Source organism: Carica papaya, chromosome 7, assembly GCF_054855325.1.
Source record: "Carica papaya isolate Zhongbai chromosome 7, ASM5485532v1, whole genome shotgun sequence".
NCBI lineage: Eukaryota > Viridiplantae > Streptophyta > Magnoliopsida > Brassicales > Caricaceae > Carica > Carica papaya.
In genome coordinates, this window is record NC_142315.1 from 6,198,513 (window position 1) to 6,210,527 (window position 12,015).

General features: G+C 33.0%; 1 protein-coding gene and 1 pseudogene across 4 annotated transcripts; one reads left to right on the top strand and one right to left on the bottom strand.

Moving 5' to 3' along the window:
* Nucleotides 1-2,130: 2,130 nt before the first annotated feature.
* Nucleotides 2,131-4,953, top strand: LOC110821930 (pentatricopeptide repeat-containing protein At5g48910 pseudogene; annotated as a pseudogene). The gene is made up of 2 exons (XR_015813223.1): nt 2,131-4,325; nt 4,545-4,953. The product of XR_015813223.1 is annotated as a pentatricopeptide repeat-containing protein At5g48910 pseudogene (transcript).
* Nucleotides 4,954-5,372: 419 nt separating this feature from the next.
* Nucleotides 5,373-11,988, bottom strand: LOC110821931 (early nodulin-93). Of its 3 annotated transcripts, none has more exons than XM_022051907.2 (5): nt 11,619-11,954; nt 11,360-11,421; nt 6,911-6,986; nt 6,466-6,594; nt 5,373-5,677 (listed from the first exon to the last, which is right to left on the bottom strand). In XM_022051907.2, exons 1-4 carry the CDS (start codon nt 11,725-11,727, stop codon nt 6,503-6,505), a joined length of 339 nt encoding a protein of 112 aa, XP_021907599.1. In that variant the 5' UTR covers nt 11,728-11,954; the 3' UTR covers nt 5,373-5,677; nt 6,466-6,502. The 3 variants fall into 3 exon arrangements, with proteins under 3 accessions (XP_021907599.1, XP_021907600.1, XP_088063358.1); XM_022051908.2 differs by lacking the exon at nt 5,373-5,677 and having other exon boundaries at nt 6,274-6,594; nt 11,619-11,744; nt 11,851-11,988; XM_088207232.1 differs by lacking the exon at nt 5,373-5,677 and having other exon boundaries at nt 6,274-6,594.
* Between the last annotated feature and the right edge of the window lie 27 nt (nt 11,989-12,015).

Below are 12,015 nucleotides of genomic sequence, written 5' to 3' on the forward strand. Positions count from 1 at the left end.
TAAAATATTATTTTTTAAATCAGATTTTAATTTTAAATTTTATGCGAATATTCTCTTGTGAAATTCAAATTAATTATTACGTCAATAAAAATTTATTATATATATTATTTGACAAGATAAAAATTATAAAATTATCTATTATTAAAGATAATAAAACCTTCTCTGGTTAGAATTTTGCAATTCACAATTCGAATTTAATAAATTTTAAAGTTTAATTCAATTCATCAACAAAAAAATTCAAATTTTACGAGTGAATTATAGTTTATCATGAATCGTAAAATAATCTTAGAAATTAATAATATAACATATATTTTAATTCAATTTGTACGATTTATTTTAATGAAGTTGAAAATCAATTGTAATTAAATATTTAGATAATTTTATTTTTATTTAATTATAATATATAATATTTGCACAATTTATCTTTGAAAAACAATTATTTCATCAGTTATCCGTAAAATTATTTTAGATTTGTTGTAATATTTTAATTTTTCTTTAAAATTAAATATAAGGATATATAGTGGACAACTCCTTTTTATTTTTTATTTTTAGAGAATGAGAATTGGTGTATGATTCATTGAAGTTGCTACCAAAATAAAAACAATGCTTAATTATCTTTATATAAGAGGAATAATGGTCCGTCTACTTTATGGTTGGATAGCTAAATGCTTAGACTTTTGTGATTATTTTTTTTATAAAGATTGTTGAATATCTAAAACTTATTACATGCATTCATGTATTTTTCAACGAGTTAAAGGTGAAGACACTATTGGTACACCAAAAAACAATGAATTGGTGTTTTTTCCTACCAATGCTACGCACACATTTCGATCACAATTAGATATTTGTAAAGTTAAACATTATAAGTGCTATAGCGAATTCTTTTATAAAAATTAATAATAACAAAAAAAAAAGATTTATTAACTCGTTGTTTATCGAAAATCAATAAAATGACATAATTGATAAAAATTATTCAACATACTCCAAATGAAATTTTATAAGATGCTTGTGAGAATTTTTGAATATAAATAATTATTCATAATTGAATAATTTTGAGTATGAATTAATTAATAAAAAGACACATCTTACTTGTAGAGTTAAAATCTACTTAGTGCACTAAGTAGATTATCTAAAATAATTTAACCATTAAAAAAAAAACTAAAATTACTCATATTTCATCTTGGTTAATATTGTCATACGGGTTAACATTATTAAATATTTTGTTATTAGATATATCATAAGCAATGTATAATTTAATAATAATAAATTTAATACACGTCATCTCATATAAATAAGAAATAATGTTACATAAATTAAAATATTATTGTGAGCTCAAGTGTTTATGATAATCCAATTGATGGGGGAATTGGGTTTCAAATTTAAACTATTTAAAATAAGAAAACAAACACCCAAAAGTAAATTAATTATGAAAACTAAAATGAATTCATAATATGTAGCTAAATAAGATGGATGAATTAAAGATATTAGGAAAACAAAAAAAAACAGAAATCCTAAATTTGATTTATAGAGATTCAAATATTAATATTGTGTCTACATTCTCTACTCAAATAATTTATTTGAGAATTTTTTTTCTCGCTATTTTAAAAAATGTAAAATCACAGTTTAATCTAATACTTACTTGCTAATACAAATATTTTCGAACACTAAAAATATTATCACAAGAGATATTTCCTTATCTCTTATAAAGTTCAAAAAGATTTTTAAAAATAATTTCAATGATTTTCTCTATTAGAATGATAGACAATGAAAAAATCAATTTAAATAATTAAACAAATATTAATTCTAATAAATACTTATATAACTTCACATAGTAACAAAAACAATGAGGACAAAATTTTACACGTAATTATAATTTTTGCATAGATAAAATAAATGTTCAAATAACTGGTGAAGGGCATAAAAATCAAATCAAATAAACAGCATAAAAATATATAAGTAATTTAATAATATATTAACTAATAACATTTATTTTTTTTAAATTACATATAATATATATTTTTAACATTAAATAAAAGTTAAAATTAAAATTTTTAATTTGAATAAAAATTTCAATAATTACTGAAAAATCAAGTTTTGATATTATATAATTTATAAACAAGAATTAATAATATACAATCGAGAATATCAGAGTCCCTCAGTGAGTCAACTGAACCGAGTTGCCTGAACGCAGCTCCACACGAATCCTGGCTCTTCTCCACTCCTCAACAACCACTCACCAGAGATTCACTCACCTCTTGCTAAAATGCGCCGCTCAGCTCACCATTCACCATGTTGTCCAAGTCCAAGCCCAAGCCCTGTCATCTCCATTCCTTTGCCTTGATCCTAACCTCATCGCCGTCAAGCTCATCGGAATTTGCTCAGCCCGCGGTAATGTCTCATACTGTGTGCAAATCTTCACCCGCCATCTCACCAGCCCGAATATCTTTGCTTACAATGCTCTTCTTAAATCTTTTGCCCACAACAGCGAATGGTATAGCGCACTTTTCTACTTCAACCAACTCTTACTATCATCAAATGCGCCGTACCCAGACGAGTACACCTTCACTTCTGTGCTCAAGGCTTGCGCTGGGCTTGCTAACGTGGCAGATGGACAGAAAATTCACTGCTTTTTGATAAAAAATGGATTTGAATCTAATCTTTTTGTCAAGAACTCGCTGATTGATATGTATTTTAAACTGGGTTACTTCTGGGTAGCGCAGAAACTGTTCGATGACATGCCTACGAGAGATGTTGTATCGTGGAATACGTTGGTTTCTGGCCTTTGCACGAATGGGGATGTGGATAAGGCTAGGAAGGTGTTTAATGGGATGGTTGAGAAGAGTTTGGTCACGTGGTCGACGATGATCAGTGGGTATGCGAGAGTTGGTAAGGTGGAGGATGCCAGGCGGCTGTTCGATGAAATGACGGAGAGGAATGTGGTCTGTTGGAACGCTATGATTGCTGGGTATACGCAGAATGAGAGGTACGGAGACGCTATCGAGTTGTTTCGGAAAATGCAGGAAATTGGTGGCATGAGGTCTAATGATGCTACGTTGGTTAGTGTGTTGTCAGCTTGCGCGCATCTTGGTGCGCTTGATTTAGGGAAGTGGATTCATAGATTTATTAGAGGGAGCGGGATGGAGCTAAGTTTGTTCTTGGGGAATGCGTTGGCTGATATGTATGCGAAGTGTGGATGCATAAGGGAAGCTATGCTTGTTTTTGATGCAATGAAAAAGAGAGATGCAATATCTTGGACTATCATTATAACCGGATTGGCCATGCATGGACGTGCAAATGAAGCCTTTGGATTCTTTTGTGAAATGATTGGTTGTGGGGCGAAGCCTACTGATGTGACTTTTATGGGATTGTTAACAGCTTGCACTCATGCTGGTTTGGTTGATCGTGGGCTCAAGCATTTTGATATGATGGATAAGGTTTATGGGATCACTCCCAAGGTTGAGCATTATGGGTGTGTAGTTGATCTTCTAAGTCGTGCTGGTCGCCTTGATGAGGCAGAAAACTTGATTAGTTCGATGCCTGTGAAGCCAAATGTTAAAGTTTGGGGTGCATTGCTTGGAGGTTGCCGAATCTACAAGGATAGTGACAGGGGAGAGAATGTTGTTCAGCAGATTCTTGAACTAGATTCTGATCACTCAGGAAGTTATATTTATCTTGCTAATCTGTATGCTTCCACGGGTAGGTTGGATGATGCCGTGAAATGTAGGCTGAGAATGCGGGATAGTGGTGTGACGAAGATGCCTGGGTGCAGTTGGATTGAGGTGGACAACATGGTTCATGAGTTCTTTATGGGGGACCTATCACATCCTCAATCAGAGAAAATAAGTTCAATGATAAGGGAATTACAACAAAAATTAAAACTTGCTGGATATAAACCAAAAACTGACCTTGTAATTCATAATGTAGACGAGGAAGAGAAGGAAGATGCTTTATTTACTCACAGTGAGAAGCTGGCAATTGCATTTGGACTAATTTCAACTAGAGAAGGGACCACAATTCGGATTGTCAAGAACTTACGAATTTGTGATGACTGTCATGGTGCAATAAAAATAATTTCAAAAATTGTTCACAGAGAGATTATTGTCAGAGATCGTAGTCGCTTTCATCATTTTGAAAATGGGAAATGTTCTTGTAATGACTATTGGTAACAAGTTCATCCATCAGGAAATGAGAGAAATGGTGTAGAAGTTGGGGAGAAGATGGTTGCTTATTTGTGGGATTAGCAGAGAAAGATGACCCTAATTTCCTCCTGCTCTCCAAACAAGTATACGTCATGTTTTGGCAATGGCCTGCCATCCTTCCTATTGGTGAGTATGTGATTGGCATGATCCTGAATTTTACAGGCCTCTAGAAGGAAATATGCTAGTTTATTTTACCACTGTTAAACTTCCTGTGAAGCCTTAAGTATCTATCCGGTTACACGAACTCTGAATATATAGAATTTTGACAGTCCAACTTACTATTTTAAACATCTTTTCCCCTGGAATTAACAAGATCTAATTGACGATGCCAATTTCTGTCTCTAGGAATTGCGAAGGAGGAGATACAAAGAACTTTTCCCATCGGCTCAATGCTTTCAACTTAGCATAATGGTTTCTCTAATCACTGCGTTGAATGACTCTGTAAGTTAGCAATAAAAGAGTTTCTGAAGTTGGCATTTGGCTCTTTAACCACACATTAGAAAACTTAGTGTTTGGACAACCTATTGTCATGTTAACCATGCTGATCTCACAATCATGACAGTTTTTCTTCTATATTTCAATGTATTATATATTAGTCAGGACTTTCTCATACATAATTTAATGTAACGAATAGAGTGGACAGGAAGCCTGAGATGTGCGTTTTTCACATTGTCCACAGAGATAATTTTGTTCCCGAATGATATAAGGTATGTTGTTGTGTTCTCTTAAGAATTTAACAGGTTCTTTCGGCTAATTTGTGTCATGATCTGAAAATTCAATTAATGTAATGGTTTGACATCGGTTTCCGCTTTTAGAAAAACTGCAGTTAACCGTGATTGAACTACAAACCAAGATTTTTAAAGAAATAAATAATTATATACTATATGTATATGCATGTTATAAATTTACTTTATATAAAATTTTTATATCATACAGTAATTTTATTGAATATTTTTCAGATTTACAGAAGATAATATATTTTATACAAGACTCTGAAAAATAATATGTTATTTTCTATTATTTATATCATTTGTATCAAATTTGAGTTTGTAAAATTGAGCAGTTGAATTCAATTACCTGATGTCTAAATATTGTATAATCACGCATAATGCTAAATTTTAAATAAATTTTAAATTCACGCATAATTCAACTAGAAAATCATGATCTCTAAAATAATAAAAAATTAAAAAATTGACATTATATAAAAATTTCATGTAGGATACAAGAAGTCAAATTCTATTAGTTTTATTCTAATTATTTGAATTTCATTCCTAATTCTACATATCCAAACGAAAGGGTATTGCTATTTTTCAAACCCAATGAACATAACAAAGGGAGATAAAAGTTCTTCCACTTATTAAAAAGAAATTACTAGAATATTCCCCATTTTATGAAGCACACTAACAATCTTTTTGGAAAAAAAAAATATAACATTAGAATATACCTGTTGTACAAAATAATTTTCTTCACCTGATTACCTACAATGAAAGAATAAGTCTACGATTTATATACATACATTATATATATAAATCAGATAGAAAGCAGGGCTCATTGCCAAACTCTACAAGTAGAGCATTATGCACTAGATGCTCTGGTGAAAAAGTTAGAAGTTACTAAAGTTTCTCCTCTCAGAGCTTCCATGACTCGTGTTGTTAGCACAGCCATTTCAGGGCAAGGAAAATTTCATTCCCCAAAAAATAACTACCACCACCCATAGAAGGGCTGAAATTAAGTTTACAAATACCAACCATAGAAGGGCTGAAATTAAGTTACATGCCAAGAGGAAAATGAATTGCTACAATATCTTTCTAACATTCATTTGAAAATGTATACTTGATTCAAATATGACATGGTAAAAACTTGTTTAGAAATAAATTCTAAGAGAACCAAATAAAATATTTCGAACTCTATCAAACCTGAAATGCTTAGTTTCAACTATAAATTCATTTGAAGTTGAATTAAACTCCAAATTAGTACTGCTTCAACTCATAATTATTAATTTGTTAGTTAATTGGGGCAAAGTGTATCATTTTTATAAATTTTTATGGAATTCTTTAAGAAACTCTTCCAATCATGCAGGTAAAATTGTCCATGGGCGCAATGGAAATTGAAAAGTGAGTTTTGAATTACATTGTCATGAGAAACTCACAGAGGCATCATCTCCTCAGCAAGATGCGAAAATTTGATTCAGTATGTCAAAGCAGAAACATTCATGATACAGACCGATAATCATCATGCACAAGAAAAGGTGACATGATGTTCTTACCGCAGGAAAAAAGTTGGGTAGCATTAGTTCTCGAACATCAAGCTGCTTCTTTTAACTTCGTCTCAGTTTTTGTTTTTGCAGTCTGCAGTATGTTTTTATCGGCAGCGATGAAGAAAGCAGCAATTGAGGCTGTTAACCAAACAGAGGAAGATAATGTCAAAATTTTCATGTTCCAGCATATTCTCATGGAAGTATATCGCCACGAAATTCAATGCTATCAGTGGGCATACAGAACAATGAACTTATTGCAAGATGTGCAGGTTTTTTTTCCCTTCTTTTAGGAGGATTCAAAATGTCAGTCCATTAATAATAGAAGTTCAGACAGTAAAATTACATTGTCGTTATGAGATTGCGAGATCAGACTCATTGACCAGTAATGCCTTGCGTAGAACATTAACTCCGAACAAACTATTTTATAAATACACAAATTTCAGCCTCTTTATACCTGCAGATACAATAAGTGCTTGCCCAGTGTGGTTAATGTTGGCCTTTGCCCAAGGAATCACACGAACTGCAACCAACTGATATACATGGAAAGAAATACAAATTAGAAATCAGCACAATAACGACCATTATTGGAGAGTAAGTGAATTCAGTCAAGCCAAGAAGCCCAGATTCCATGACCCGGAGTGCTCTTTGCAAATAGAAAAAACAAATGGACGAAAGGAACTTGATTTATAACCAATCCACCTATGGCGAGCCTCTAACATCAAAGATATGATCAGGATGTAAAGGTGACTCTAGCGGACAGTGAAGAAAGATGGATTATGCTAGTTATGAGGCTCTCCATTGTGGAAGCCCATCATTGCCCTCTTCAAGGAGCTGGATGGGCTATCTCGGATTCCAACGTCAAAAACACATCATATGCTGACCCCAAAAATCATGCCAAATTATCTGTACCTGAGAAAAACCCATCATCCATTTGCTATTAAAAAGTTACTTAAAAAGTTATTTTTATTTATTTTTAGTATTTAATTATTTAGAATTTTAGTTATAGTTTCCTAAATTCATTATGATTAGTTTTTCTATTTTTTATTAGTAACTATTTCTCAAGCTAATTCTATTTGAGAAAGATTAATCAAGAAGCACTATATATACTTTATGTAATGTCAATTATGAGAAGATTAATTATTCAATAAAAGGTACTAGAATTCTGCTCAATCTTTCTTGTTGCGCGAAAAATGTCATATTTAAAAATTACCTGTGATATCTTACGTGTGATATCTAAGTTTTACTCCTTATTCTTAAATAGGTAATTTTTTTAAATAAACTAGAGTCTATATAACACCAATTATATACAATATTTTTTCAAATATGTCGAAATATCAATAAGGTCTCGGAAATCCTCATATGTATGAAGAGAATGACCTCACTCAAAAAGTCAGAGTCTGGAACCGTAAGTTCTTAAATTTATTACAAATAAATTCTATTCCTTCAAAAACCCTTCTGTTTCTTTCTTTTCATATTGCTCATAAGGTAGCAAGGGGAATATGGCCTAAAGTCTTATCATATAGTGTAGAATTCCTAAATCAGTTGGTCCCTGATCAGATGTACTTCCTAAATTATAGGATATTTATTTCCTAAACTATGGTAACTAATTAAGGAGGATCTATATCTGGAAAGATCATTGTAAATATCTTAATTTCTTAGAAGACTCAATTTAGGATGATTCTTACTTATCTAATTAGATTATAACTCTTGTAACCTCGGTTATATATTTGTGATCAATATGATCTGATAAATTCAATACACAGAATCATTAAAACAACATGGTATCAGAACAGCCTCTAATCTAGCTTCATCATCGCCACAAAACCCTCCCAAACATGAAAAAATAAGGGATGGCAAGCTAGCAGACTGCAAGTTCTGAGTGCCTTCCCTGCTGAAAATTTCTAGCAACCAATAACGAAGGAATAGACAGCACTGTGGTGTTCATCACTGGACACAAACTAAATGACCAAACCTACCTCCCACGGTCGCAATCAGTACTGACGTTTTTATATGAAAAGGAGAAGGAAGATTACCTGACTTGAGCTGCGGTTCCTCCACCAAAAGAATATCCAAAGTATCAAACTTAGAAAATTCAAAATAATATGGTTATGTCGTCCTGGTTCATCAACTCGACGATGAATGAAGTTGGAGAAAATTTCCTCCTATTTGGATTGGCTGAAGAGATAGGGGATGCAGAAAAAGAAACTTACTCTAAAATAGATAATTCATCTGAGTTGCTTGCAGTGGAGAGCATGTTGCATGACTTGCTGCAAGGGGACCTCAGTTTAACCCAATACTATAACACACTAATAAAAAAATGGCAGCAGATCCACATGTTCGAAGGGCACCAGTGGAACTGCCCTGACGTACAGATAGACTGTGGAAAGGAAGAGGCTCTACAAGTTTTTGCTTGGACTCAACAAAAAACCCCATGAATTATTTCTGCTGGACATAGATTTTGGAAAGGACAATTACCTCAATGACTTGAGGCAAGTTTTTGCCCTGAGGAATAGATGAATTACCAGTGGAACTGCAATCATGGTCCAGATGTACGAAACTTACCTAGACATAGAGGACTACTTAAAGTACAAAATGTCAAGGAAGATTGGATTCTCATCTGGAGAATCGACCTCTAGAAGGAACTCAGAAGAAAACTTTGGCAGGAACAAATTCTACATAACAAACATCTAATTGCGCTATTGTTGCATGATCACCTTCTAACACATCCAACGTTAAATATAAAGAAATAGTCTGCTTCAGGTGTGAAAGCCAAGCAATATGCTTCACCAATGCCAAAAAAAAATAACTCAAGGAACAAGAAAAGGAGATGCCTAGAAGAAAGGAGTTTATGTGTCCTATGAATACGATGACTTAGTTGATGATGAACAACAGAAACCTTTCCCTCCTCTGTAATGAAACGCAACTTAGCAACTGCTAAAGTGGAGAAAGATGATAGTTATCATGCTAATATAATTGAAATTACTGTTAATTTATTGTGGAACAAAAGCTAAAAAGCTTGCTATTGAAAGTAGAAGTGGCATGAATGTGGTTTCAGCTTCAACAGTGGAGCGTCTCAATTTGCCAAGACACCCATATCCACAAACTTACGAAGTAGCATGAATCGATAACAAAACTATCTCAGTAACTTGAAGACGTTTCTTTTCAATGTGGTGCCTACAACAATTCTATCTTACTTAACATCACTGGTATGAATGTTACACATATCCTCCTTAGTCGCCCCTTCTGTGATCAAGCACACCTTGGTACTTCTTTTCCTTTTATACAAAGAAAAAAGCAAGATTGTTCCAAAACCATGAATATCACTAATATAAAGAGACATCCAAAAAAACAAAAAACTATGATGAGAAAAAGACCCGTGAATCTAAAGTTCTTAAAGTTAAAGAAAACCAACTCCAACCTTTGGCAAGATAAAAACTAGAAGGGACAAATAGATATAGCTACACCCATTTCAAGGTGGAAAAAATGGTGCATGTTCATTCATGCAAAATTCCTAACCCAATATATTGCCAAGCTTTTGGTTTTAACAGCTTCCAACTCAATGAGTTTGAGGTTTTTCTACCCAAAGAAAATAGGTGGCGCATGGCAATGGCTACGTTATGTAGGAAGTTACTTTTATTTATTTTAGTATCTAACTACTTAGGATTTAAATTATGTTTTCTCTAAGTTAATTATGACTAGTGCTATTTCAAAAAAAAATTATCATTAGTGTTTCTATTCTTATCAAAATTAGCATTTCTTTGTCTAATTCTATATGGGAAAGGTCACTTAGGAAGTAATATAAATATCTTATATTATATCAATTTGAGATAAGAGCAATTATTTAATTAAGAATTTTTTCAATCTTTCTTGTCGTGTGATGTAAGCAAACCTTTAAGAACATGCTTAAGAATTCTTAGGTATGATATTTAAGAAAACCTAGCAGTGATATCTAAGTATTATTCTCAAAATCTTAAATAGGCAAATTAGTCCAATTGGATCTACATCACCTATTCATATTCTCATTTTTGCACACTGAAGGACACACTCTAATTGCACCTAATCTTTCAATGCAAGAACCCTGTAATACCATAATATTCAGCCAAGTAAACTCCACTCCTTTTTGCATTATGTTAGACAAAATCGTTGATTTAAGAGATGAAACTCCTCGAAGGGAAAAAAAACACTATGCCAAGCCACAGTTGTGACTTATTAACAATGCCATACATTACATGAGACCTTGGTTTTGGAAGTTGAATATTATATAATCCAACAAATAAACTAAAGTCAACCCTATTTTTACTGAACATGCATGCTTCATGACCAGAATCAACACCTTAACCTAGCAAACCTTGGTTCACCTACTACGAGTTGATTAAATAAATGCTCAGAAAAAAAAAAGATGGACTTTTCATCAAACAAATTATATATATAAGAGAAGATCTTCCAGTTGCCTACAGATTCAACAAAAGCCGAATGGCTCTTGCTGCCATGTCAAAAAGAGCAAAGGGACAATACCCATGATTACATCTTTTGGCTATATTCTTGTTATGAGGAGCAAGCTATATGCATCCTTGTGGTAATTCTCATCTTTAATAAAACTTCCCAATTATTATTATTAGCTTCAATAACTAATAATAAGCAAATAAAAACATTGTTGTTAGAAACGTATGATTCACAATGCAATTCACTCAGTTGCAAAATGATTCGAACTGTAAAAAATGAATCGGAATGTATCATGAATTGAGGGCAGATCATGAGGATCCATTGTGAACCGCAGAGTTTAATTCGATTTGTGCAATTTACTAAATTCAAACTAAAACTAAACTAGACTATCGTGGTCGAATCGATTTAAGGGTTAAAAGAGGGAAACGAAATATTGAACAAATCATAACATAGTACATACAGTTGGCACTGCAGCTACAACAGCAGCGAGGGAAGCTGCCTTGGCTCCTGCAACAGCACTATCTGCAGATTACATGAATATTAATCTACAGAAAATTATGATGTCGTAACAGGTAAAATATCAAAATAAAGCATAAAACTAAAAAGGAACTCCGGATCCTACAATTTCCGATCAAATTTTCAAAACTTCGCCCAAAATTAATCAAATTCATAAGTTTTCCTAGATTGCTATCAGTAACAAAGCTAGGGCTGTAGAAAACCTTGAGCGGCTTGCTGAGCTCTCAAGTCTTTCTCAGAGGGAGACGCGATCAGCAATGAATTGTTTCTGCTGTGCACCCAAAAATCCCTCATTCCCGATGGAATTCCCATTTCCGTCTTGCGAGTTCCTTCAAAACAATAATCTTTCAACTTGACGAAGACTGAATATTTATTTTACCTGGAAGATCGAGAGGGAGAGGGAAAGAGGGTTCCAGATTTGGTTCCTTGAGCTACCTGTTTATACCAAATCAACGAGCTTGCTCATGGTAAGAAGCATAATACAATAGGTGGCCGCCCGCCTGGCTGGCTGCTAAAGTTTTCTAAACAGATAAAAATACGAAAGGATAAATATCTAATATGCTTGCAAATGGGCATTCGATAAGTTGGTAAAATTCTGCT